This window comes from Balaenoptera borealis (genome assembly GCF_965194805.1).
Source record: "Balaenoptera borealis genome assembly, chromosome: 16".
Classification (NCBI taxonomy): Eukaryota; Metazoa; Chordata; class Mammalia; order Artiodactyla; family Balaenopteridae; genus Balaenoptera; species Balaenoptera borealis.
Genome location: NC_138872.1, coordinates 22,643,492 through 22,670,380, shown reverse-complemented (window position 1 = coordinate 22,670,380; position 26,889 = coordinate 22,643,492). Strand labels below are relative to the sequence as shown.

At 41.3% G+C, this 26,889-nt stretch overlaps 1 protein-coding gene across 3 annotated transcripts in view; it reads left to right on the top strand.

Moving 5' to 3' along the window:
* Nucleotides 1-26,889, top strand: part of RPN2 (ribophorin II) — a 55,825-nt gene that overhangs the window by 23,614 nt on the left and 5,322 nt on the right. For all 3 annotated transcript variants that reach the window (XM_082361956.1, XM_082361954.1, XM_082361955.1), the window contains exons 7-15: nucleotides 2,096-2,272; nucleotides 3,810-3,928; nucleotides 4,902-5,007; nucleotides 16,579-16,670; nucleotides 18,688-18,802; nucleotides 21,110-21,304; nucleotides 22,576-22,662; nucleotides 24,193-24,288; nucleotides 25,679-25,754. In XM_082361956.1, the coding sequence (XP_082218082.1) occupies nucleotides 2,096-2,272; nucleotides 3,810-3,928; nucleotides 4,902-5,007; nucleotides 16,579-16,670; nucleotides 18,688-18,802; nucleotides 21,110-21,304; nucleotides 22,576-22,662; nucleotides 24,193-24,288; nucleotides 25,679-25,754 (1,063 nt within the window). The remainder of the gene's footprint in view (nucleotides 1-2,095; nucleotides 2,273-3,809; nucleotides 3,929-4,901; nucleotides 5,008-16,578; nucleotides 16,671-18,687; nucleotides 18,803-21,109; nucleotides 21,305-22,575; nucleotides 22,663-24,192; nucleotides 24,289-25,678; nucleotides 25,755-26,889) is intronic.

The window sequence follows — 26,889 nt, the reverse complement described above, 5'->3', positions numbered from 1 at the left end:
TATATAGCAGTTCTCGGGCGTGAAAACCAAAGGCATTGTTGGCTTTATCTGCTAAGGGTAGCTTTCTTCAGAGAGGGCAATTCAGTTAGCTTTGGGGTGTCTTAGGTTAGGCATTGAGAATGAGAAACAGAAAAATGTAAAGCCTGTTCTTGAGAAACTGGTTGTCAGTGGGATAGACATGTAAAGAAATTGTTATACTTGCTTTAAATGGGGTATGGACACGTCATGAGGTAGTGGCAAGAAGGCCAAGTGTATTACTCTCGATCCACCCCCCATTCCTTCCTGATGCTCCTTACTGCTTGTTTCATGAATGCTTTCCATGCTGGTGGCCTGTGCAAATCCTCTTTCTCTTGAGAAGTGCCCTGTACTTCAAAATTGCCTGTTCTCCTCTCTCCCCACTGACCCTCAGCAGTGCCTAAGTCTGAGCTAATCTGTGCTGATTGACGTAGTTCACTCAGAGGCATGTGTGTCTACCAGACGTCCACCAAGAGTTAATTCTTTTCTTTCTTTCTTTCAAGAGGAGTTTGTTAACCTGAAAGAACCTTTAGTTGGAATGTGTGTGGGAAGTCTTGTGAGTAGGACCCTCTTTGTACCACTTGTTTGTAAGGTTACCATCCCTTGATCTAAAGGACTTAAAATACAAGCTGCTGCTGTTTTAATTTTAGGAGGAAAGATTTGGGTTCCAAGTCAGAACTTTCACTTCTTTTGTGAATTATGAATGCATTGTGAGTTCTGTGCCGAGTTTCAAGTAAACAGTAAATAATTACCTGTCTTGAGTAATTTGAATTAATTTCGTATTTTCTCTGGAGGATATGATCTAATAATTTATTCATGTATTGGCATTTTTCTGTTGTCTTTTCCTTCATCCTAAGTTTAGGAGACCTAGAGATACCACGCTCTATTTAAATTTCTGTTATGGGTGAAAGTGCAAGAATGTGGGTCTTATGGTACAAATCATTTTGGGATTCTCCTATACACAGTACAGTACATGAATTGGCGATATTCTACATAAAACAACTTAAACTTTTTTTGGCTTTATTCCCAAGCTGCTACTAACCAGGTATTTGGCTGGGATAATTTTGCTGTCACTGCTTTTGACATAACGATTCTGGTGAACAGTCCCCCATTTTAACATGTCAACAGCTTGCTGATGGAAAATGTAATTGGTACAATTAAAGAAAATTATTTCATGTCGACTGTGAATAACACTGTCGGGAACAGGGAACTCTTTTGTTAGATGGTAGATTTTAAAAAACAAAACTGATTGAAGTGGAAAATGTTTCCTCTTAAGCAAACAACCTCTAGAATTTTGATAATGCCTTTTAGGTTCTACTTTTTTAAAAAATTGCTTTCAGTTTTCCCCTCTAAGCAGCCCATTAGTTCTTAATGGAGAGTTATTTTAGTTTCTTTCTAATGTACACGTTGGCTGTGAAGCTTGGTCTTGTAAACACCAACTTAGCCCCAGCATACTGCTTAGAGGTGGGTTGGCAAGGAAGGGCGCTTGGGTGGGAGGGTGAGGGGAATCAAGAAAGGACATATTTTATTGTGGAAGGACTTTGGAGACAAACAGACCTACATGTGAATTTTGGTCCTGCTTCTTTTTTTCTTTCCATCGTAACTTGTAGGAGTTACTTAACTTCCTTTAGCCTCAGTTTCCTTATTTGGAAAGGATTGATACCAGTCTTTTCAGGATTTTTGTCAAGATTTGAGTTAGTGCTTGTAAAGCACCTGTCACAGTGCCTGGCACATATAGGTATGGAACAAATGGGTACTGCTATAGGTGTTTTATAATATAGTTTCGTATCTCAGTAGTTATCTAGAAGTACCTTGCGTTTGTATAGTAAGCATCCATAAATGGTTGACAAATAAATGCATTAATTTCAGTTTGTACTAGAAGATGGAAAAAACCAACCAAATTCAAGTCTTACGCTTAAATGCAGAATATGTGCTTCCCCCACCCCTACAAGTTTGGGTTAATGGCTAAAAGACCTTCCAAGTGAACGCCTAGAAACAGATAAGGAATGACTTGAGCCAGGTGGGGAGGGAGGGGTGGTTGTCCCACCTGCCTGACTGCTGCATTTCCCTTTTCTTTCAGGATCAGGTCATCCAGCTAATGAATGCCATCTTCAGCAAGAAGAACTTTGAGTCACTCCCAGAAGCCTTCAGTGTGGCCTCTGCTGCCGCTGCACTCTCCCAGAATCGCTACCATGTGCCCGTTGTGGTTGTGCCTGAGGGCTCTCCTTCCTACACTCAGGAACAGGCTGTCCTACGGGTATGACTTCCGTGCCCCACATGCGCTGCTTCGGTTGCCATTTCCAGTGTAAGGCTTCCAGAAATCCAAAGACTGGTACACAGCTGACTGTAACCCCCGTGAGGACAGACCCCTTAAATGAAGAGCAAATGGGGATGGCCACTGGGTGAACTAGTCACAGAATCCTTCAAGCAAAAGTGTGGAGTCCTAACCACTGGATGGCCAGGGAATTACCATCAGAGTATTTTAAATAATATAGCTCTCACTAAATTAAGTGCTAGAAAATTGCATTTCTGGATTTGTAAGTCCAGATGTATAGAGAAGTCTTACTTCTAAAATGTATTTTCCAGTACCCAGACTTTCAAAATATGTTATTTTAAGACAGCGTTTTAAATTCCCAGGTAATTCTGGTACTTACAGTTGTTAAAATCAATATCAGGTCTCTTCCTTGGAGCCGACAGTGTATCTTTCTGCCTCTTCAGAGCATAGCCATCCCTCTCACTGAGCAATAAGCACGGACCGTTTTGGTGTGTTAACTCTCTGAACAGAGCAAAAGGCACACGTTTAGAGTTTTCCATTCGTCATAATGAGGCATTTGTTGCCATTGTTTGGAAACCAGGTATAAGCTAAAATCTTTATAAAAAATTAGCATTTTATTTATGTCTAAACACACGGGTTCCACATAGGACAGTTCCATGTGTCCCCTAAGTTCTTCTGCTTCAGAGGACCCTACAGATACTCTCCTGAAGAAGTGCCCCGTATTCCAAAGTTGCCTCTTCTCTCCCTACCTACAAGTCACATCCCCTCATCAAAGACTGGGGTGAGAACTAACCTAATTAACATAGTTCACCATGAGTTAGGGGGAGCTAAGAGAACAAAGTAGAAAAAAATACTGGCTTTTGAAGCTAGGTAGGCTGGGGTTTGAGTCCTTAGCCATGTGGCCTTTGGCAGTCTCGTAACCTCTTCGTGGCCTCAGTTTCTTCATCTGTAAAATAGAGATAGATTATGCTATGTCTCAGACGATCGGTGGGAGGATATATAAAAAGGCCTAGCCTGGTATCTGGCAAATAGTCGACTTTCAACAAATGAGTGTTATTACTGTTATCCATATTACTTCAGTTTTCCCATTGCCCATACCGTCCTAAAGTATTTTTCTTGCTAATAATTTTTTTTTTAAAGATAACCGTAGTAGTGAAGTAGAGTGGGTAGATCAGGGGATCAGAGAGAAGGAAACATTAACTGTGTGATCTGGAGCCAGTCATTTTCTTTCTCTGGGCTCTGGTTTCCTCATCTGAAAAATGAGATCATTGGGTAAGATCATCTTTAAGATCTTCCCCACCTCTAACATTCTGTAATCTGTCCCATTCCCAAACTAATTGTGTTTTCCTGTATTTGATTTCCCATAGATAGTAGACCAAAGGTCAGTGATGTTTTCCTAAAACAAGATGGTTCTTTCCTGGCAGAGCTTGCTCCCTATGGGTAAAGCACCCACCCTAGAAGGAAAATCTGTACTCCCTCAGCTTTTGTTGCTACAGATAATTTTAAAATTTATTTCCAGTTGCAGGTCACCAGTGTTCTGTCCCAGCCTCTGACTCAGGCCACTGTTAAACTAGAACACGCTAAATCTGTTGCCTCCAGAGCCACAGTCCTCCAGAAGACATCGTTCACCCTTGTGGGGTAAGAACTGAGCACATCTCTGTAGGGTGCCAATATACTTGTTTTGGAAAGTTAGCCTGCAGCCAATATAACCCAGATTTATGTGGTTATTACCACGATCATAAAACCAAATTTACCTAAATTTAGGATTATGCTTTATTTATAATAATATGAACAGTTCCCCCATAGGATTAATATTCTTCTGTAGTCTTATCTTCAGTGGCTGTGTTATTGTTATGTAAATTTAAAAAAAAATTAAGGATCAATTTTTATATGAAACTTTGTTAAGTATTAAATTAGTAAGTTAATGAGATTGGGAACTGTGAGTTTTAGAGAGAAAATGCATTTCTTACACAGTCGTAAAGATACATAGGCAATATGTGAAATTAAAAAGCAAAATCATTTTTACGAATGATCAGTAAAATGGTAAATGACATTGGGGGTTTTGCGATGTAGTTAGAGTTAAGAATTCTCTACCTTTTTTTTTCCCCTTTAAAATAAAAATTATTAATATTTTAAAATTAAAAGTAAGATGTGCCCTTTTTAGGAAATTCACAAAGCACAGGAAAGTAGAAATAATGCAGAAAATTACCTACAATTATACTACCCTACACCAACCTCTTTGAACATTTCTACTCTTTTTTTTTTTTTTTTTTAACGTAATTGGTATCCTACTGTAGACTTAGCTGTTTTGCATTTAATTGTGGAAGACTTACCCGAAGGAGGTGGGATTTTTAGGAGCTGAGAGGGGGAAAAAATGAAAAGAAGACTTTCGAGACTTGAAAAAGGAGGTCATTTTAGATCGTTTTGAAGTTTGCCCCTCATTATAATCTGTAACTGAGCAGGAGGTGGCCCAAGGCGGGTGGGAAGTTGAAAAGTGAAGAAGTGGTGCAACCCTGGACCATCTCAAGGAATGCCTCACTTCGTAGGCCGTTTGTTATATTTGTGACTTTCCTATGTGAGTTCTTGCTAACCCCACTGTCATTCTTAACAGGGATGTTTTTGAGCTAAACTTTGTGAATGTCAAATTTTCCAGTGGCTATTATGACTTCTCTGTCAAAGTTGAAGGTGATAACCGTTATATTGCAAATACTGTAGAGGTAAGTGCTTTTCTTGTCATCCCCATCGCCATGTTAATATACACAAGGAAATGACCAAACAGGCACATAGCATTAACCATCTGGTATATTGACTTCACTTATGACCAAGTTAACGTGAATATGTTGAGAGGGATAGGTTTGAACTATGCTGTTTGACAGACTTAGCCAAGAACTTGATCATAGCAAGTTTTCTTTTATTTGTACATTGTTCATTTTCCATTATAATTTAGCATTATTATCTTACATAAAATTTAGGAAGTAGAAAAAATTAAAATCACCCATAGGGGCTTCCCTGGTGGCGCAGTGGTTGGGAGTCTGCCTGCCAATGCAGGGGACACAGGTTCGAGCCCTGGTCTGGGAGGATCCCACATGCCGCGGAGCTACTGGGCCCGTGAGCCACAATTACTGAGCCTGCGCGTCTGGAGCCTGTGCTCCGCAACAAGAGAGGCCGCGATAATGAGGCCCGCGCACCGTGATGAAGAGTGGCCCCCGCTTGCCACAACTAGAGAAAGCCCTCACACAGAAACGAAGACCCAACACAGCCATAAATAAATAAATAAAAATTAAAAAAAAAAAAAATCACCCATAATTCCACTGAGACATAAATATTCTTGAGATGTTTTCTGTGGTTGGCCTTGATAGATTTATTTATTTATTTATTTTTAATTAAAAAAAATTTTTTTGTTTTATTATTCCCCATGATAGATTTAGAAAAGTGCTTGATGCTAATTAGGGGACCAAAAGCATCAAGTGACCTGTAGCACCATAGTGAGTCTGTCTGGGTAAAGTACAAAAGAAAATTGGTAATCCTTCCTAATGAACTATGTTTCAGATGTTTAGCTGACTCTAGTTTTGTTGAAGATCCACGTGGTTTTAAGGATGGAAGGCTATGCCTCATTTATCTGATGCTTTGTGGGAATGTGGTATTTCACATTAGTGGTTTTTCTAGCTAATTGAAGTTTGCCCCTTCAGGCACTGTGGCTTTCATTTTAACCTTTTTGGGTAGAAGTTTATTTAAGATGAATTACATATTTTCCTACTTTTTTAAACTATGGGATATGGTTTAACCTCTTATTCTGGCTTAGGATCATAAGTGTGAACCCTTTATTGAAAGCCTGTGACATGAACAGTACAGTTCTATGTGCTTTTGCTTATTTTATTCTTACAACAATCCTAGCAGATGCGTGGAGTCCTCTTCGTTTCACAGATGAGACCCAGAGGGGTAGAGTAACTTGTCCAAAACCTCCAGCCTGTCTGTGCTTGGGTGGATCCCCTGCACAGTACTGGTTTAGTCACTGTGCCTTAGTGAATACTGAGCTAGCTTAGAGGCTGCAGAGCTGTGTGCAGCTCCAGCCACTGGCCTATTTATAATATTACTTTGTCCTTACTGCTGTCATTTCTCAGTGTCTCTGCCACGGTGTCTTTGTTGCACCTACTTGACCACATTGTCACGCATTCTGTTGGGTCAGGGGAACTTGCAGTAGTACAGTGCCTTTCCCGAATAATTAAATATATGCTGTTTGTGACAGCTATTTTCTTCGCTATTCAAATGTCATTTTCCACTCACTTCTCTTTTTTAATGAAACTTTTTCATCTTGAAATAATTTCAATCTTAAGTTGTAAAAATAGTATGAAGAATTCCTGTATACCCTTTACACAGCTTCCCCAAATGTTAACATCTTATGTAACTGTAATATTATTGTCAATACAAGGAAATTAACAATGATACAATACTATTAATTAATCTATATAACCTTAATTCAAATTCCACTAGGTATCTTACAAATGTCCCTTTTCTGGTCCCAGATTCAACCTGGGATCACATGTTGCTTTAGTTGTCATGCCCTTTTACTCTCCTCCAATTTAGGATAGTTTGTCTTTTGTGACCTTGACACTTTTGAAGAGTACTGGCCAGTTAGTTTGTAGAATGTCCCTCACTTTGGGTTTGTCTGATGTTTCCTCATAATTAAATTCAGGTCGTGCATTTTTGGCGAGAATACACCAAAAGTGATGCCCCTTCTCAGTGTATCCTATTAAGAAGTATATGCTGTTGATATGTCTCATTGCTGGTGATGTTAACCTTGATCACTTGTTAAGGTGGTGTCTGCTAGGTTTCTCCATTGTAAAGTTGCTGTTTATCTGCTTTATAATTAAGTGTCTGGTGGAGTGATATTTTGAGACTCTGCAAATATCCTGATGATCTTGCCTGTAAGAGTTATTAATGTGGTGTTTGCCAAGAGGTGATTTTCTCTTTCATTCTTTCTACATTTATTAATTGGAATTCTACTGTTAAGAAAAAGCTGTCCCCCTTCCCCTGCATTTAGTTATTCAGTTACTTATAATACTTTGGATTCATGGATACTTATTTTACTCTGTAGGTTATAATCCATTACTGTCATCATTTATTTTTTTTGCTCATATTATCCCAAATTTGGCCTTTGGAGAGCTCCTCAGGTTGGCCCCTGTGTCACTTCCTTTTACTGAAAGGACAAGGCAGCTAGAAAGTTTGACCTTTTCAAAAGTGGGGCATTACTTAACATAGTTAGATCAAACATTTATATTAAAAGTTTGGCAGAAAGGAGGATATTTTCTGGAACTCTAGTCTCTCTGCCTTTTCTCTACCTCATGTCTGACCTTTTTGGGCAGGAGACATCTGATCCTAGTCCATTCACTAACACAAGATTTGGACAGAAATTATTGAACCTTGAAAATCCAGATTCTTTCAATTTTAGTTTCCTGCATTAAGGGGCCTTATTTGCAACTGAACACATTGAAAGGCAAACTTTTTTTTTTTTTGGCCTGAAACCTCCTTCCTTCTACCTATACAATCTTGATAACAACATATCCAGTATAAGTGCCATACCCATACATCACAGCTGTTCTTAACCCTTCCTTTCTTTCCACTTCTGACTTCTGGTCAGTCACCATGCCCTGTTGATTCCACCTTTAAGTGTCTTTTGCATGATTCCTTTGTTTTTCAGCCTCAGTTTTCCTACTTGGGTAGATCCCAAGTAGGTAGATAGGTAGTTTCCAGCCAGTTTCACTGTCTTTAGTCTCTGCCCCTTCCATTTAATAAGCACCGTAAACACCACTAGAATGATAAAATCACAGTGTTCCCCTAGTTAAACATTTCTTTGGTTCTCTATTGCCTGTGAATAAGGTCTAGACTCCTCATTGTGGCTTTAGAAGGTCCTCCACAGAGCACATGCGCATCCTTCATTGTGGCTGCGTCCCCATCCCCTCAGCCCTAGCTGCTCTTGACCACATACTCGTCCTCATATACATTTTACGTGCCCAGTACATGTAAAGCCTTTGGACTTCTCTTGTTTCTTCCATGGGGAATGTTCTTCCCCTCCCTTGCTGAACTACTCATTCTGTAAGGTCTGGTTCAAATATTCCTCCTTCATCTGTGCTCCCATAGGATTTTAATTTAATTTAATTTAATTTTTTATTTTGGACTATTTAAAAGATACAGAAAAGAACAAAGAATAATATAATGATTGTCATATACCTACCGGCCACTCATCTCCCTCAAGCCCTAACATTTTGCTATATTTTTCTCCTTTGTTTTATTTTGGTAAGAAATAAAGCCCTATAGATTGAATTTAAGCTCTCTGTGTATTCCTCACTTTTTCTTCCTCTTTCCCCAGATTTGAGGTGTATGTTCCAATGCCAGTTTTTATATTTCTGCTACATATGTATTTTTAAGCAATTTATTGCATTGATTTGCATCTTACCAAAATTTATATGCTTCATTATACTATATGTATCCTCTTGCAATTTGCTTGATTTCACTCAATATTAAAGACAACTAGCCATATTTATGCACGTAGAACTAGAGCTATACGCATAAATATGAATAATTTTCATAAAATTGTCTTCCTTTTATGAATGTATCAGATTTATTAATTCATTTTCTGTTGTTGGACATTAAGACTTTCACTGTTACAGACAATGCTGCTGTGAATATCCTAGTACGTTTGCTCATGCACATTTTGTTTATCTAGAATGAAGTTGTGGGATCGTAGGGTATGTTCATCTTCCAGCTTTATTAGGTTTTGCCAAATTGCTCTTTTCTTCATATTTGTACCAGTATTTGCTATTATGAGTTTGGATAATCTGATGGATAGGAAATGGTATCTTGTTGTTTCAGTGTTTTTCTTTGGTTTCTAGTGAGATTGAGCATCTTTTCTTGTGTCTATGGGCCATTTAGGTTTCTTCTTCTGTGAATTGTGTATCTTTTGTCTTTTTCTTTTGGTTTGTTAGTCTTTTAATTATTGATTTTTAGGAGCTACATATATTCTGGAGCTATCTATATTAGTAAATCCCTAGTTATAAGCATCAGATATTGTCCCTCAGTGTTGCTTTATGGCATCTTTCAATGCACTGAAGTTCATTTCAATGAAGCCAAATTTAAAAGTCTTTTTTTCCCTAGATTGTACTTTTTGTGTCTTCAAAAAATTCTACGCTGCTCCAAGATCAAAAAGATATTCTCTAATATTGTCTTCTAACAGTTTTAAAGTTTTTTTCCCCCATATATTTAGGGCTTGTCTACTTGGTTTATTTTTGTTACTGTAGTATTTTACACCCTGTCCATAATTATTCTTACTGCATTGTATTACCATTGTTTGCTTATAAGTGTTGCTCTTTCATTGGGCTGGGTGCTCCCTATGGGCAGAGACCAAATCTTATTTTTTCAGTGCTTAGCTTCCATCTCAGACCACTTAAGAAAAGGATGGAGTGGTCTAAACATTAAAGATGTTTCCCCACATTCCAAGGCCCTTAGAACTATGGTAATTCATCTTCTAGGGGTGAGCCTTTTACCCTACACAAAGTAGCTTTCTTTTTTCTTTCAAATAACAGCTTTACTGAGGATATATGTAATTCACATACCGTAAAATTACCCAGTAAAAGTATATAATTCAGCATATTTAGTATATTTAGATGAGAGTTGTGCAACCACTACCACCATCTAATTCCAGAGCATTTTTACCACCGCCAAAAAGCAACCCTGTGTCTATTTGTAGACACTCCTTATGCTGTAGGAATATATCCTCCTCCCAGTCCTGGCAACTACTAACCTACTTTTTGTCTCCATGGTTTGCCTATTTGGGACATTTCATGTAACTGGAATAATAAAATATGTAGCCGTTTGTGTTTTTAACTTAGCGTAATATTTTTAAGGTTCATTCATGCTGTAGCATGTATCAGTACTTTATTCCTTTTTATGGCTAAATAATTTAGTATTCCATCGTGTGGATATACCTCATTTTTGTTTATCCATTCATCACTTGATGGACATTTGGGGTATTTCCATGTTTTGGATATTATAAATAACGCTGCTCTTTACATTCATGTACAGGTTTTTGTTTGAACACCTGTTTTCAGTTCTTTCAGGTTTATGCCTAGGAATGGAATTGCTGAGTCATATGATAACTCCATGTTTAACTTTTTGAGGAACTGGCAAACTCTTTCTCAAAGAAGCTGCACCATTTTACATCCCCACCAGCAATGTGTGAGGGTTCCAGTTTCTCTATATCCTTACCAACTCTTGTTATTTATTATCTGTTTCATTTTGGCCATCCTAGATGGGTGTGAAATAGTATCTCCTTGTGATTTGATTTGCATTTCTCTGATGGCTAATGATATTGAGCATCTTTTTATGTGCTATTTGGTCATTTATATATCTTTTTTGGAGAAATGTCTATTTAGGTCTTTTCCCCATTAAAAATATTTTATTTTGTCTCTATTTCTTCCTTCCTAATCTATATACTTCTTTTTTCCTTTTCTTATTACATTGTTTGTCTTTTTATGTTCTTGAGTTATGAGTTCTGTATATATTCTTAATACAAGTTCTTTATCAGATATATGATTCACAGATATTTTCTCACAGTCTGTAGGTTGTCTTTTCCCTTTCTTGATGTTGTCTTCTGAAGCACAAAAGGTTTTAATTTTGATGAAGTCCAATATCTTTATTTTTCTTTCATTGATTGTGATTTAAGTGCCGTATCTAATAAACCGTTGCCTAATCTGAGAGCATGAAGATTTACTCTTATGTTTTCTTATAAGAATTTTATAATTTTAGCTCTTACATTTAGGTTTCTGATCAATTTTGAGTTAATTTTTGTATGTGCTGTGAGGTAGGGGTTCAGCTTCCTCCTTTTACATGTGGATGTGCAGTTGTCCCAGCACCATTTGTCAAAAAGACTGTTCTTTCCCTATTGACTTGTCTTGGCACCCCAGGTTCTGTTTGACAGCTCCCCATTTGCTCTAGTTCCTGAAGAGAATAGGGCAGAGTCCCCTCATTCTAGCCCTTTCCCCCCGATCCCTTTCCCTTTCCGGGACTCCCCCAATAAACTATTTTCGTGCCAGCTGCAAAAAAAAAAAAAAAAAAATCAGTGTGACCATAAATGGTTGCAGTTATATTCCATTAATCTATATTTTTATCCTTACACCAATACTATGCTGTCTTGATTGTTGTAACAGCTTGGCTTTTTGTTACATCAAATTTGGTGTCTGCACAAGTGTTTCTATGGTCGTTGGAAAAATTAAATAAGTACAAAATAACAGAAATGGCTAATAGCTGTTACTCATGCAATGATAATAAGCTCCCGTCGAGGCCATTGCTGTCCTTTTCCTTCCCAGTGATGGAGTAAGCGTTAAAAATCTCCTCTCTTCATTATGTTAAGCTTTATGCGTGTGTGTGCGTGTGTGTGTGTGTATGCCTGCCTATGTGCACGTGCATGCTCTGACCTCTGTCACATATGCAACTTTACTTTGTAATTTCAGTAATAGTCATGCTTAGAGCCTCAGAGCGGGTCAGCAGGTCCTGTTTACTCTCCTGAGAGATGCTTGACATTGGTCAGAGTGCATTAATGGTGGTTTGGTGTGGAGGGCCTGTAATAGCACTCATTGACATTGGACTTGCTGTCAGGGGAAGCATGGGTTTTAGAAGCTGTCATTAGCATTAATTGCCCCTAATGCACCATCATTTTTGACAGTAATGAGCTAAACAGGGAGGTTATTACTCTCAGCAGAAAGACTGCATTTCCTGGCGTTAAAACATTTTTTGAGGTGTATGTGGCGTGCAGTACAGGCAAAAGAAGGACTAGTTGATTCACTGTAAAGCAGGCTTAGCTGCATTTAAAGTGGCTAAACAAGTCCCTTTCTTATTATAAAAACTAATCCTGCAGTGTTAGTTTGAAGAAGCAGCTAACCAACAGGGATCCTACTCTGAACTCTTTACAACAGGGTTTTGAAAAAACCTCAATTTGCTTTAAGAGAGTAGCATAAAAATGCTTTTCTTTTCAGTGTTTCCAGAGACCCATTTGTAGTAAGGTTTTAGGAGCGGAAGGACTTGTTTTAAATGGTTCCTTATTTAAGAACAGCCCTGCAGTGTTTCTGTGCAACACAGAAAGCTGTAACTTAGGAGGCCTTTTAAAATTAGGGCTGAGAGCAAACCCAAAATGACTTGAGTTCACTGCAGTTTGCCCTTTCATTATTCCATGTGTCTGTATTGTGAACGCTTATAATGTCTTCAGAACAAACATACAGTTGAATCTTGATTAGCAGGCTTTAGTGACCGTGTTATTATTGAAAGTTTATAGTCAGGATTCTAAGTAAAAACCTGCAAGTTGATGGCTTCCTTATCACTATAAGTAGGATACACTGAGGAGCCTTACATAAGTCTTTAAACATGTTTGTGTTTATCCATCTGTTGAAAGGGAGAGTGATTGTCTTTTAAATCATATTTATTGGATGGTACTTTTTTTTTGGCTGTACTGCATGGCATGTGGGATCTTAGTTCCCTCACCAGGGATCCAACCTGCGTCCCCAGCATTGGAAGCGTAGAGTCTCAACCGCTGGCCACAAGGGAAGTCCCTGAGTGGTACTTTTTGATACAAAATCGTTTATAAAGAAGAAAGTATTTGTCACACAATGCCATTGCTCAGATAATCCCTATTTTATTTTTATTTATTTATTTATTATTATTTTTTGGCTGCGTTGGGTCTTCACTGCTGAGTGCGGGCTTTCTCTAGTTGTGGTGAGCAGGGGCTACTCTTTGTTGCAGTGTGCGGGCTTCTCATTGCAGTGGCTTCTTTTGTGGAGCACGGGCTCTAAGGTGCGCTGGCTTCAGTAGTTGTGGCTCGTGGGCTCTAGAGCACAGGCTCAGTAGTTGTGGCACGTGGGCTCAGTAGTTGTGGCTCATGGGCTTAGTTTGCTCCGCAGTGTGTGGGATCTTCCTGGACCAGGGCTTGAACCTGTGTCCCCTGCATGGGCAGGCAGATTCTTAACCACTGCGCCACCCGGGAAGTCCCAATCCCTATTTTTTAAAAAAAAGGAGTAAAATATGCATGTAGTTAAAAAAATTCAAACTGCAAAAAGGTATATAATGAAACATTAGAGCCTTCTCTCATCCCTTCAGTCCAGTCCCTCTCCTTAGAGCAGGGGTTCCCCACCGCCAGTACCACTCCGCGGCCTGTTAGGAGCCAGGCCGCATAGCAGGAGGTGAGCGGCTGAGCGAGCAAGCGAGGCTTCATCTGCCGCTCCCCATCGTTCGCATTACCGCCTGAGCCACGCCATCCACCCGCCCACTCCCCCACCCCACCCCCACCCCCACCCCCGTTCATGGAAAAATTGTCTTCCATGAAACTGGTCCCTGGTGCCAAATGGTTGGGGACCGCTGCCTTAGAGGAATCCATTAGTAACAGTTAACTGTGTATACTTTGAAAAAGAAGGATGCCCATATCATTGAATGTATGCATATCCTCTCTTATTTACACAAAAGTGATCATTCTATGAACAGTTGTATTCTTTACTTTTGTTACAAAGTAGAGGCTCCCAGCTTTCCCCTTGGGGTCTATTCAACTTGATGGCCTCCCCCCACCCCTCATCCCCCCACTCCCCTGCCATAATTCACCCAGTTGCCTGGACTCAGTGACAGGCGATGTTAAATATAATTCTGCCAATAGATTGCTGTGTATTCAAAAGTAGGTGGTGGTATCTCCATATCAGTCCATAGACACCTAGGTTGTTCTTTTTAATTGCTCCGTAGTAGTTCAGAGTGTATGTGTATATATCATTATTTCTCTAACTAGTCTCCTCTTTATGGACATTTAGGTGGGATGATGATTTTAAAATCACATTTACAAATTAAATGAGTGAGTCCTTAAGAGAATGAGTCGCAGAAGTGAAGAGGGAATTATCTAGTTAATGTTGATGAAGATTGCAGAGTAATTACCCATGAAAACAGATTATTTTTATAGCATGGAGTATTGCTAAACTCCTGCTTCTCCTGAAACCGGAGGACTGCCTAAGCCCTCCTGCTACACATTTCCCACTCCCCAAACAAGGGCTGCCCGAGGCTGACTTGGGTCACAGTTCCTTCTGCTGTGCTTCCATAGCCCTTTGTCCATCCCTGCATTAAAGCAGCAGCCTGGTCTGTTATAATTTAGCTTTGCCTTTATGCTTCCCTTTAGGACAGGAAGTGCATCTTGCCATCTCTGTCTGTCCCTGCACCTAGGTGTTCCAGATGCTCTAGGGGGATATAGGGAAGTGGTCTCAGTGGGGTGTCTTGCTTAAAAATCAAAGCTCTTTGGCTACTTCTTTGCCTGAGCCTTCCACTCCAGTTTTTCTTCAAATGAAAGTGCTGTCAGTGCCTCTGTGGGTTGAGCTTTATAATAGCAAAGCTGGCTCTGGTTCCCAGCCCTGAAAGAGTTGTGAAGCTGTTTGCTCAGCAGAGTGCCCAGGAGCCAAAGTGGAGGGTACCGGCTCTCTCCTTGGTGGGTTATGCAACTTGAAGGCCATTTGTTCCCCACCCTCCCCCACCCCCCACCGTAGTTCACCCAGTTGCCTAGATTCAGTGACAAGCTATGATGCTAAATATAATCCTGCCATAGGCGGCTGTGTATTCAAAAGTAGGAGGTAATAATATGCTTATAGCCTTCGGTAATCTTTTACATTTAGGGTTTTTTTTTTTTTAAAGCAAAACAGAACACCCCTATTCAACCTGATAATTGAGGTTGTTGTCACAAAATAGTTATTATGGAGGCTGTTAAAAGGAATTACTTGATAACTATCTTTATCCCTTTTAAATTTTTCTTCTTTGCCCTTGGTTTGAGGTTCTCACACCTTGATAGTGCATTTTAGAAAAATGCTGAAGCTATCCTTCAATTATTTGCCCAGGCTTCTATCTCTATTCCTTGATCCTAACTTAGACCGTAAACCAGTGTATTTGGCAAGGATTTCTTTAAGCATTACATTCAAGCTTATCAAATATTTGGAAGTCTCACAGATATGTTTACACATTAAAAGTGCCTTGGGATTGCATAATTTGCACATTCAAACTTAGATTTTAAATAAAAAATTTAAATAAAAAAAATAAAAAATTTCCCGAGTAGACTTTTAGCATGTTTTCTGTCTCTTTTGGAATTTTACTTTTATTTTAATCTAATTTTAAAAAATTTCTTGTTTACTAGCATTGGCTGGCCCCTCTTTGTGAAAATGTTTATAGGGAACGTATAGAATTTAAGCAACATAAGAGTTAAGATGGACTGGTTTGTGCTTGTAACAAACTCCAAATTTCAGTGGCTTAAAACAACAAGTTTCTTTTTTGCCCATGCAAGGTATCTTTAATGTGTCAGCTGGAGACTCTGCTTCCCGTTGCCCTTACTCCAGGACCCAGGCTGAAGTAGCAAGCCCCTCTGTAGGTCGTCTATGTCCATGTCAGAGGAGAAGAGAATCACAAACCGACTCTTAAGCTTCCACTTGGAAGTGACACGCTTCTGGCCACAGCCAGTCACATGACCATACCTGACTCCAGGAGGGCAGGGAAGTCCATTTCTGCCACATGCTCAGAAGGAGAAGCAGAAGTACTTGGTGGATGGCACAGATGACTGCCATAGCTTCTTAAATGTTCCTGGGCAGACCTATAGTCTGCTTGGGACAAACTTAAGTGTTGGCTGGGAAGTTGGACAGGAAGGTGCCTAAGAACATGGACTCTAAGTCAGGATGCCTGAGCCTGAACCCTGGCTCTGCCTTACTAGCTATCTGAACGTGAGTGAACGGCTTCATCACTCTAATCTTTAATTTCCTCGTCTGAAATAGCACTACCTTAGAGTTGTGGTGAGGATTAAATGAGATCATCTTTAGAAGGCCAGTGTCTTTCACATAGTAAATGCTCAATAAACATTAGCTGTCATTAGAATTGAGTACTTGTTGATTTAAATTATTTGAAGGTTACTACTTAAGGAGTTTCTCCCTTATTTATTTTAAAGTACACATGAAGATACCTACTTTTTTTCTTTTTGTTTCTTTTTTAATATATACCATTCATTCAAAGCCAAAGAAAGGAAGAAGGGATAAGAATCAAGGAGTTACTTTTAGGCCTAAAGATGGAAGAGGTAGAAATACTACCTGGATGGGTCAGTTTTACTAAAATCATTGAAGACTCCTGTCCTAGGATTTTTTTCATGCCTTTACTCACAAGTAAGAGAAAAATTTGGATATGTATATTAATTCCTGGTATACTCACCAGCTGACTTGGCGATTTTCTTCTGTGTTTCACCCTAGCTCAGAGTCAAGATTTCCACTGAAGTTGGCATCACAAATGTCGATCTCTCCACTGTGGATAAGGATCAGAGCATTGCACCCAAAACCACGCGGTAGGTGGGATGCCTCCTGGGCACAGGGAGGATCCAGGCTTGAGCTGGGCGGAGCATGCCTAGGCACCGAGCCCCTCCAGACGTCATTTCTGTGTCCGCAGTGGCCCGGCTTGTACTCCAAATTTAAGAGGCTGCCATTCCTCCGGCACCGCGTCCGGGGTGCTGCTTGGCATCCAGACAGATTTGGGGGTTGTCTGTATCAGTGATCAGTCCCTGAGCAAACTGTTTATTAACAGTCCACAGCGAGGGAAGGAGCTTACCTCAGAATGTAAGTCTACGTCAGTCAGCTGTGTTACCAAGCACATTATTTAGTTCAGATGACAATTCTTTTTAAAACAAGACTTTCTTTGGGTTTTTTGTTTTGGCCGCACTGCATGGCTTTTGGCATCTTAGGTCCCCAACCAGGGATCTAACCCTTACCTTTGACAATGAAAGTGCAGAGTCTTAACCACTGGACCACCGGGGAGTTCCCTAAAACAAGACTTTCTTAATGGAGGAAGCAGTGTATTAACTTATTTTCTGATGTCATCTCTTTATCTTCACAGTCTTGAACTTGCTTTTAGGGGCCTCATGGCAACTCTCTTTGGCCCACAGTGAGCCACTGTGAGTGAGTGACGCTCACAGTGAGTGAGTGAGTATGCGTCTCACAGGTCGTTAGAAGTGAGATGGCAGATACCCAGCACTAGGGCTGCACGTCCCTTTCTCAAGTCCATGGAGGGCATCACTGATCAGTCACAGCATTTGTCCCTGCTGAACTCAGAATCTTTTTTTTTTTTTTTTGGCCACGCATGTGGCATGTGGGATCTTAGTTCCCCGACCAGGGATCGAACCCGTGCCCCTTGCATTGGGAGTACAGAGTCTTAACCACTGGACTGCCAGGGAAGTCCCTCAGAATCTTTTTTAACACAAACTTCTAGGTAACCATTAGTAATTGATCAGAGTTGGGCCAGAACATTGTATGAAGCCATTTCTCAGCCCTCTCCCAGATCCTCACTGGGTGCGGGGGGAGGGGGCATCTAGACATCTGGGTGTAGTTCAGACCCCAAATTTATTCAACTGGGGTGGCTATAGATGCCAAAGAAAGTAGGGGAACCTTCGAGGCTGTTTTGAAGATGGGATATTAGCCAGAGACTAGAAGCCAAGCATTCATTCCTTTTAAGTCACGTGGAAGGGCTAGGCTTTCTGCCTCTGGCTTGGATATTTTTATAGTGACATTGGAAATGAGAGCACTGTTGAGAATCCACTGAAATAATGTCTGTAAGAGTGCTTTGCAAAGTTTAATACTCTCCATAGATAAAGAGTTGGTATTACTCATAAGTAAATATAAAGCCTAAGCGTGAAACATGGCCCATTGTGAGCTCTATAATCATTTGGCTTGTTTTTTATCCCCTGGCCATCTTAACCTAAAATCCCAGGAGATAGCTGTGAAAAGAACAGTTTTCTCATCAAGCCTGCCTTTTGAGAGAATGACTTTTTAAAGCTCAATTTCAGGCAGAAAAATAAATTGAAACAGTGTCCAGGAAAAAGAATGCAGCATTAAAAAAAGAAAAAACTGTAAATACCCTTCTGTCCTTTGCGTCTCCTACCTCCTAGTCTCCCGACCCTGCTCACATATGCTGCTAACGTCGATCCTGTGATTTTTTTTCTCCTTGTGGTTTTGCCAGCACAGCCCTCCAGTCCGCTTGTGAGCTTGCATGGGGACACGTGAGCCCCACTGCTGCCTGACTTGGTTGAGTTGATATCCTTAGGTCCTTGAAGTGAAAGCCTGGAGCATCTGCACATAGCATTTTCCCCAGACGCTGATGAAAGTTTTCTCTGTGCTTTTCTCAGTCCTGGCTTTATCAGTCCAATTTGCCCTCAGGCCACAGACAATTCTCCACTCTGTCCACAACAGAAAAGTGTTACAATTGGGAGAGGGAGGATTAGGCAATGAAGTGAAGTTTGTATTCTTCCCTCTTGTCTCAGAGATCTGCAGATCCTCCTCTCTGAAAACTTACCGTATAAATGTCTCTTTCAGGGTGACCTACCCAGCCAAGGCCAAGGGCACATTCATCGCAGACAGCCACCAGAACTTTGCTTTATTCTTCCAGCTGGTAGATGTGAACACTGGTGCTGAACTCACCCCTCACCAGGTCAGGAAAAAGCGCAGACGGTTCTCTTGGCCTGAAACATTGATGTACATGATAGTTGTTGATGTGGTATATAACACTGAGTCGAGAAAATTCCGAATTCCTGCTTTCAGATCTTCACTCTGAACCCTGACAATCCATCAGGTTCTCCCACATGACACTCTGCCCCTCTTGTACTGGTTGTAACCCTGAACCTGGAATGCACTCTTCTTTTAAAGAGATTAGCTGGCATAGAAAAGATATATTTAAGGCAGATTAACACTTAATTGAGGCTTTTTTCTTTCTGACTAAAAAACATATATTAAAATAATTTTGAAAAAAGGAAAACCTAGGAAGTGAGCCCAAAGTATGCTTTTGTTCTGGCCAAAGCAGATTTTGTAGGAATCTGAAAACTAGCACTTTTTAACTTGTGCCTGCTTTGTGTTATGAAAGCAATAGGCTTCATTTTTGTTTTCCATATATAACATAATGATAATTATTATTTAAAAGATTTTCAAACCATATCTTTTCCCCAGAGAGTCTGATATGGCCCTTGTCCTCTCAGACACCTCCTTTCCTGCCTCTGTCATCCCACTTGATTGAGAATAATTGCTCTGAGCCCTGCCACATCCACGGTTCTATTGTAAAGGGAAATTCAGAGAAGTACTTTGAATGTGGAAAGATAGGAAAGAACGTGGGACCTAGTGGCCTTGGTTTAGGTGCTTTGTAGCAGTACTTTAGCAAGAGCTAGCGGACTTGTGTCCATGCTGAGGGGCAGCTTCAGAACAGACCATGGAGGTGAGTGGACTTAACTTGGAAACCTTTTTGCTTTCTGTTTCTTGTAGCTGCAGCTACTGTGCTTGTGCCCAGGCCCGGAGTGGCTGCCGCCAGCACCGCCGTCCTGGCCCTTCTCTGCTTCTCCTCCCTCCACACCCAAGCTCCAGAGAGCTCGGTCAGGCCACTTAGCCACGACTGACTTTTCAGCCCCTTAGCACTTCCCAGCTCCTTCTCAGAATGGCATTTGCCAATGAAACAGCAGAAGGGAAGACAGAATATGAAGAGAAGTAATTACAAGACAAAATTGGTGGAATTAAGGTTAGGGCAGGAAGAGTTAGTGAGGAAGTGTAACTTTAACTGAATACTCGTCTCATCCAAGATTCAGTTTTGGAAAGCCTGGCTTACAGACCTCCTAAGTAGAGACGACATTCTGTAGATGAGCCTGGCTGCTGCCTGCGCTTGGCGGTGACAGGAGGAAGATCAGGCGTCCAGGCTTCTGAATCCCATTCTTGGCCAAGACTGCTGGGGTCAGGAGGCTTCACAGCTCTGGGCCTCTTTCCCTAAACACTTTGATGGTTGTTCTTTGTTGCCCAGGTGTAGAGTAACAAATGAGATTTATGTTTTTTCTGTGGATCCAGCACTAGCTCTGTGACCATGGCAACTCATTTAAACTCCGTGCCTTATGATCTGTGAAATGGAACCAATCTACCTGCTTTGTTGAATTCTTTATTTTGAAACACTTGAAAGAAAAGCTGAGTGGATATTAAGTTTTGCTGCAGTTCTAATTTGCAGAAACCTTAGTTTCTTAGGCCATTGGGGGGATAAGGTGATTAGACTCATACCATCATTGATAAATGTTTGTTGACTAGCTAGTATATAGTGGGTCCTACGCTAAATGCTTTGCCTATGTTATTGTGACTCTTCACACAGATATACCACATGTAGAAGTTAATCTTTCTATCTTCAAGATGCAGAAATCAAGGCTCAAGGAGGTTAAGTAACCTGCTCAGCCAATAAGTAGTGTAACCAAATCTGTTTGTCTTCAATGCTCTCTCTGACACTGGGCTGCTCTGCTCCATTGGAACTCTGCCTTGCTATCAATCCCCAAGCCTTCTCTCCTAAGTCTTTAGCTGAAGGCACTAGGAAATTGAAAATGAGCTTCTTAAAGTTCCACCTCATTTCCCTTCTTCTCACCCTCTGGTGAAGAAGTTAATTGGGCAGCAAAGTGGCCAAAAGGCTGGCAGAAAGAAGAAATTACAGCAACAGCAAAGGGCTTAAATCATCCACAAACTGGGCATTCGGCCTACAAGTCGTTGAGAATTGGCTGGACCCCTAAGTTAAATTTCTTATACTAGCAAAAAGTTATCTCTGATCTCTGAGCTAGTAAGCAGGGTGGGACGGCCACTCCTCCTGCTTTCTCGGGCAGGCCTGGCAGATCCCAGAGCTCCCACTGCGATGAAAGAGCTGACAGCCTGCTGCCTTGTTGATTTGATGTTGGGCCCGGAGGGAGTTTTGAAATTATCAGATGAAGGGTTGCGTTACTGTTCTATCCAGACATTTGTCCGACTCCATAACCAGAAGACTGGCCAGGAGGTGGTATTTGTTGCAGAGCCGGACAGCAAGAACGTGTACAAGTTTGAACTGGATACCTCTGAGAGAAAGCTCGAATTTGACTCTGCATCCGGCACCTACACTCTCTACTTGATCATCGGAGATGCTACTTTGAAGAACCCAGTCCTGTGGAATGTGGTATGTGCCTCCATGTATCTTGACCCAGGCAAGAGCGGCTGTGCTGCAGTCAGCCACAGACAGCTCCTCTCCAGGGCATGGGCTCCCTACCCTGGCCCGCCCTGCCACCCAGGGCGCACGCACTGTGAGGTGAGGGGCTGTGTGCTGTCCCCATTAGTAGTCTTAGGGGCATGCACATGGCCTGGCACGTCTTAGGGGTTTAATATATAGTGATTGAGGGAATGAATGATGTATAGATTTGCCCTCATGGGTTCTAGCAAATTTCTATAAAAGTAGTACTAGAAGAAGGTTTTCATAATACAGCAAAGCACTATGGGGGGCTACATAGATATGAGATAAAGGCTTTGGCCTTTGAGATATGGCGTGGCCTCACAGCGTGGGCCAGGGAGGGGCCGAAGATTTGAAATCCAATTCCAATTCAGGATGGTGTGGGACAGTGAATTGTGGGATATGCAAAATGCTAATTAACTAATAACCAACATCTGCAAGGTGTATTAATAGTTTACATAGTGTGTTTCACTTACATAACTCACTTTTGACTGGTGTGTTGAGAGAAAGCTTGAAAGACATGGCATTTGAACTAGGGAAGAATTGCAGGGGTTTATCAGAATAGTATCTGGGGCACTATAGATTGATTGCTGGGGTAACAGCCTCCAGAAAAGCTTGAGGTGCTTTCAGTGAGATATGAGTTGGGTCCATTTTGCTGGAGCACCTGAATCTGGTCAAGAGCAGTAGGCGGTGAGGTTGGAAAGGTAGCAGAGGCCAAATTGCAGGCCTTGAGTGGTGGTTGACTCCCTTTGCAAGACAAAGGGGCAGCTGCATTTTCTTATGTTGTATTCAAAGCTCCTTTTCTTCTCTTGGACTTTGGGCTGCTTTTTGTATGAGAGCACATTTTCATTTCTTTTTTTTTTTTTTTTTTTTTTTTTGGTCTGAGACTAAATTACACTTCTCAGGGACATGGAGCAGTTTCTGATTGCAACTGTAACAGCCTGAGTACCAGCTGGGATTTTTGTATTAGGCAGCTCTGTGGGGCTCACCAGACCAGTAGAAAATTGGAACTCTTGCTCTAAAAAGCATTTTCAACAAATACTTATTTTGTTCTTGAAATTTTTACTGCCTCAGTTTGTCGGCTAATGGATCAGAAGGGATTGGACTGCTTGGAGCTTTTTTCAGTTATGGTCCTGGACGTGAGTTAGGAGATACTGTCCTGCTGATGAGTTTCACCTCCTTCTCTGCCCCTGTGCCTTTAATGGCTGCATTTATTTTTTTAGGCTGATGTGGTCATCAGGTTCCCTGAAGAAGATGCTCCGTCGACTGTCCTGTCCAAGAACCTTTTCACCCCCAAACAGGAAATTCAGGTAGATCCCAGAGGGGTTCTTCACTAAACATTGAAGAGAAATGTGAAATGGACACAGTGAGAGAGGGCAGCAGACCCCTGGACACTGGCTCTGGTCCCTTCTTTAACCTGTTTATATGATATTTTATAGTTTGGTCTTTGCCACCCTGTGGATCAGGCAGGGCAAATATCAGCCCCCTCCTAGTGCTGAAAAAACAGGCTCAAGCTGCCCACTGACCAGCTCCCAGAAAACAGATATTTGGAGACAAAATCAGAACCCGAATCTGTTTTTCCTAAACATGCAGGAGGTTTAGCCCTCAGATCACTGCTTGATACTACAGCACAGATGGGTTTGGCTTTGTTCCTCTCTGCTGCTGCATAGACCAGGGCTGATGGAGCCCACAGGTGGACAACTCAACTGGAGAACAGGGCTTTCCTCCCCTAGGCAAGCCCTTCCTCTCTCCCGGAACTCACTTTCCTTGCATACAAATATTAGCAATCCCTGCCCAGCCCAGCCCATAGGACTGTTGTGAGGATCAAAATAGTTCACAGATAAGGAAAGAAAAGCTTTGAAAAGTTTCTAAAGCAGTTTACAAAATAAACAATAATTATTAAACAGTTTGAGCACTGGTTAAAGAAACTGAGGTAGAGCCACTCGGTGGACTGTTTTGCAATCATGAGAAATGATCATACTGCAGTCACGGGGAAATCCCCATTTGAATTAATGTTGAAGTGTTCCAAGCAGACTACTTACTCTGATTTCACTGTTAGAAAAAGGACAAGGGCCCAAAAGCTAGAGTAGTAGGATTTCTTTTTTAAAATCCTCCTAATGTTGCTATAGCATCGTTTAAGAATGTCAAATGCAGTTAAATAGTGGAAAGTATAAGCATGATGACAGAGGGTGCTGACTGATTTATAGGGTGGAGTAGGCAGCAGTGACTGCCACAGGCAATGTTAGAAGTCCCTTCATGACAGTGGCAGCAAAGAGGAGCTGAGGTTAAAATGTTGGGAACAGGAGTCTCAGGTGGAGGAGCTGCCTTGTTATGGAGCTGGGTTGGCTGGACATTGGCAAGGAAGAAAATTTTAAAATTTTAAATTATTATACACCAGTTAGCTAATTTAAGTTGGTTAGCAAAATATGATAACGCTTACCCTAGGAACCCAGAAGCATTATGAAATCCAGAGTCCTGCCTTGGATGCGTCACCCCAGCCATCCAAATACCCGGGCACCATCTTTGATACTAGGCAAATGCTGCTTGATAGGTTGCATTCTCCAACCTCTGAATGGCAATATGTCTTGGAGGGAAAAAGAGGGTTGGTCAGGAGTAGTGAACTGGTGTCGTGTCTTTGGAAGCAGACCTCTGGAAGCAGAAGCCCGTGTTGAGAAGAGGCAAAAGGCCAAGTGGCCACTCACGGCCAGGAGGTTTCAGCCTCTGGGAGGCATTTCCTCTTCTTGACTGTCATTGGCGTTTGGTTCCTAGTACATATACATGGCAGCCCCTGCTGGGAAGAGCACATTTTGAAATACTCCTGGCCTGTCTTCTTTTGGCAGCACCTGTTCCGCGAGCCGGAGAAGAGGCCCCCCACGGTCGTGTCCAATACGTTCACTGCCCTGATCCTCTCGCCCTTGCTCCTGCTCTTCGCTCTGGTGAGTAGCTGTAATTAGCATGGGCAGCGTGTGTCTGGCGCCAGACTCAGCAGATGTAGCTGTTCCAAAGGAGGCTTTGTGCTCTGGCCTCAGCACAGCTCCAGAGGGGTCCAGCAGCTGTGACCCAAACCGATGGTCAAAAAATTTTAGAATAACTAAAATTCCCCATTATGGGGGAGCAACGAGAAAAACTGATCCATTATCAAGGGGCCTGAGAAAGTACCCAATAACCATTAAAAATGGTAAAAGTGTATAGACGGGGATGCTCTGTAGGAACGTTCAGATGAGGTCAAGTGTGAAAAAAGCAAGACCGGATGCTAATAGCTATAGAAAAAGTGTGTACAGGGGCTGTGTATTTCAGCACTGTTTGGAGCATAAAACTATAAACAACCTAAAGTCCTCATAAAAGCAAGTGTTAAATAAATTATGTACATCCATACAATGGAATAATATGCAACTCATTAAAAGAATGGATAGATTTATGTACTTGTCAAGCGATATGACAAGGTTGCCAAGATGTCCTATTGAGTGAAGAAGGCAAGGGGTAGGATAGTATGTTTAGTACAATGCTCTTTGTTTAAAAACCTTAAAAAGGCATCATCTATTAGTGTTGGTCACCTCTATGGAGGGGGCCTTTTAGGGAGTATAGAAGAAGGTCATTTTTACGTTTTATACTTTAATGTACTGTTTGAATTCTTTTTTTAACCAACTTTTTTTTCCCTTGTCTCTTTTTAAAAAATTATAAGCATAGATGCACATCCTCAAAGTTCAGAGAATTTTGAGAACTGTATGGAAAACTCATTCGATCTTACTTTTGGAAAGTTGCTTGTGTTCCTAATTCATTCATTGATTTTAATAAAAGAATTATTGGTCAATCTAAATCTGGAAGGCATGCTACAAGCTTTCAGGAACCAGACCTAGGGTATGGGCACCTGTTCCTTTGAGTGATCAGAATTTCAAAAAGCATGGAACCCACAGCCAGAGCATGTGCATCCTCCCAACTGCCGGTGGGTTTATCTCACCAGTACTTAGAGAAATTAGCAGCGGTGCCAGTTACTTCATCACAAATACAGTTTCTGACCTTTCAGCCTCATGGTTTCACCTGTTTTAAAATAGAAAAGTTTGCTGTCATTAAAAATGATGTTCAGGTTTGAATTACCCAAGCGCATTTGAGAGCAGGTGTTGGAATGCCTTTCTGAAGAAAAAAGGGAACAGTTTTTCCTGAGGACTTATAATAGGGTGGTCGTCACTTGGAAAAATACCCTGTTCTTCAGGTATGCATGAACTTTTAAGCCCTTAGGGCTGTTTATTGGATTAGCATTGGCATGGCATGTGTTGCCTCCCTTTCAAGTTCTAATGTCTTTTTAATTTATTTCTCCCCATCGTTCAGTGGATCCGGATTGGTGCCAATGTCTCCAACTTCACTTTTGCTCCTAGCACGATTATCTTTCACCTGGGACATGCTGGTAAGCGCCCCAGGCTGCTAATTCCATTTAACCTCCTTTGACATTTTGCCTGCCTACGCAAAAGCCCTGTTAAGTAGACCCACAACCTATTAACTATAATGACTTAATAGCATAACATTTCCCTCTTCCTCCTGGCCTTTTACGACAGTTAATATGATGATAAACCTGTTTGGCCCATCAGCTTAGAACAGCTGTCATTATATTGGGTTTCATTGTACTAGGCTGCCGTTGGCAGGTCGTTTTACCCTTATTTAATAGCTCTGTTCATTTCCAGAGATTACTCACTTATTGTATCTTTACATTGAGCCATCTTCCTGAGTGAACAGCATTAATGCAGTTTCCAAAGGTTATCTTCCCCCAACGTATCCATCTTCACATTTGCTAGCGGCTGTGTCTGGACAGTAGTAGAAAACAGTCCCTTCCACAGTCAGACATGCTGTCCTGCATTGTTCTCTTGAGAACTTAGAACCTAAATGTTACAAGACAGTAAATTCACAAATCAGTTAGGCATTTCAGAAACTTTTGATACTATTGAATTGGTGACCCTTGCATTTCACTGAGACTTTAATACTCTTTTCTGATTTCTTTGACTCTTTCAGGAGTCACCCTCTCCGTGTCCATAGTGTGCTGATTCTATAGGGGTCCACAGACGAATCCCTTGAAACTCTAGGCAAATGTGTATCTCTGTTTTCCTGGGGAAAGAGAGAGTCTGTAACTTTGATCAAAATTTTAACAGTGGTCCATGACCTCAGAAAGGGCTAAGAACCCCTGCTGTAGTTCATCTGTCATCCTTCTGGACAGAATTGACAGGATGACCTTTCTCTCCAGCCCAGTTAACTGAATTTGAGTGATAGCCCTCCCGGGTCAGGCTGAGAACAAAACCTGAATATAAATTTATTTAGAGCCATGACTTTTTTTGGCCAGAGTGCTTTTTGTGTACATTCCCTCATTTGATTCTCATCACAACCCTGACGGGGGTGACCAGGGTAGGAATTATGATCCTTGTTTGATGGGTGAGAGAACTTAGGCTCAGAGAAATTAAGTGGCTGCGAAGGGCAGAGCCTGGGCCAGAACCCAGGGTTCTCAGTGCCCAGACCTGAGCCCCTTTGACTAAACCTTCCTCCTCTGTCCTCCT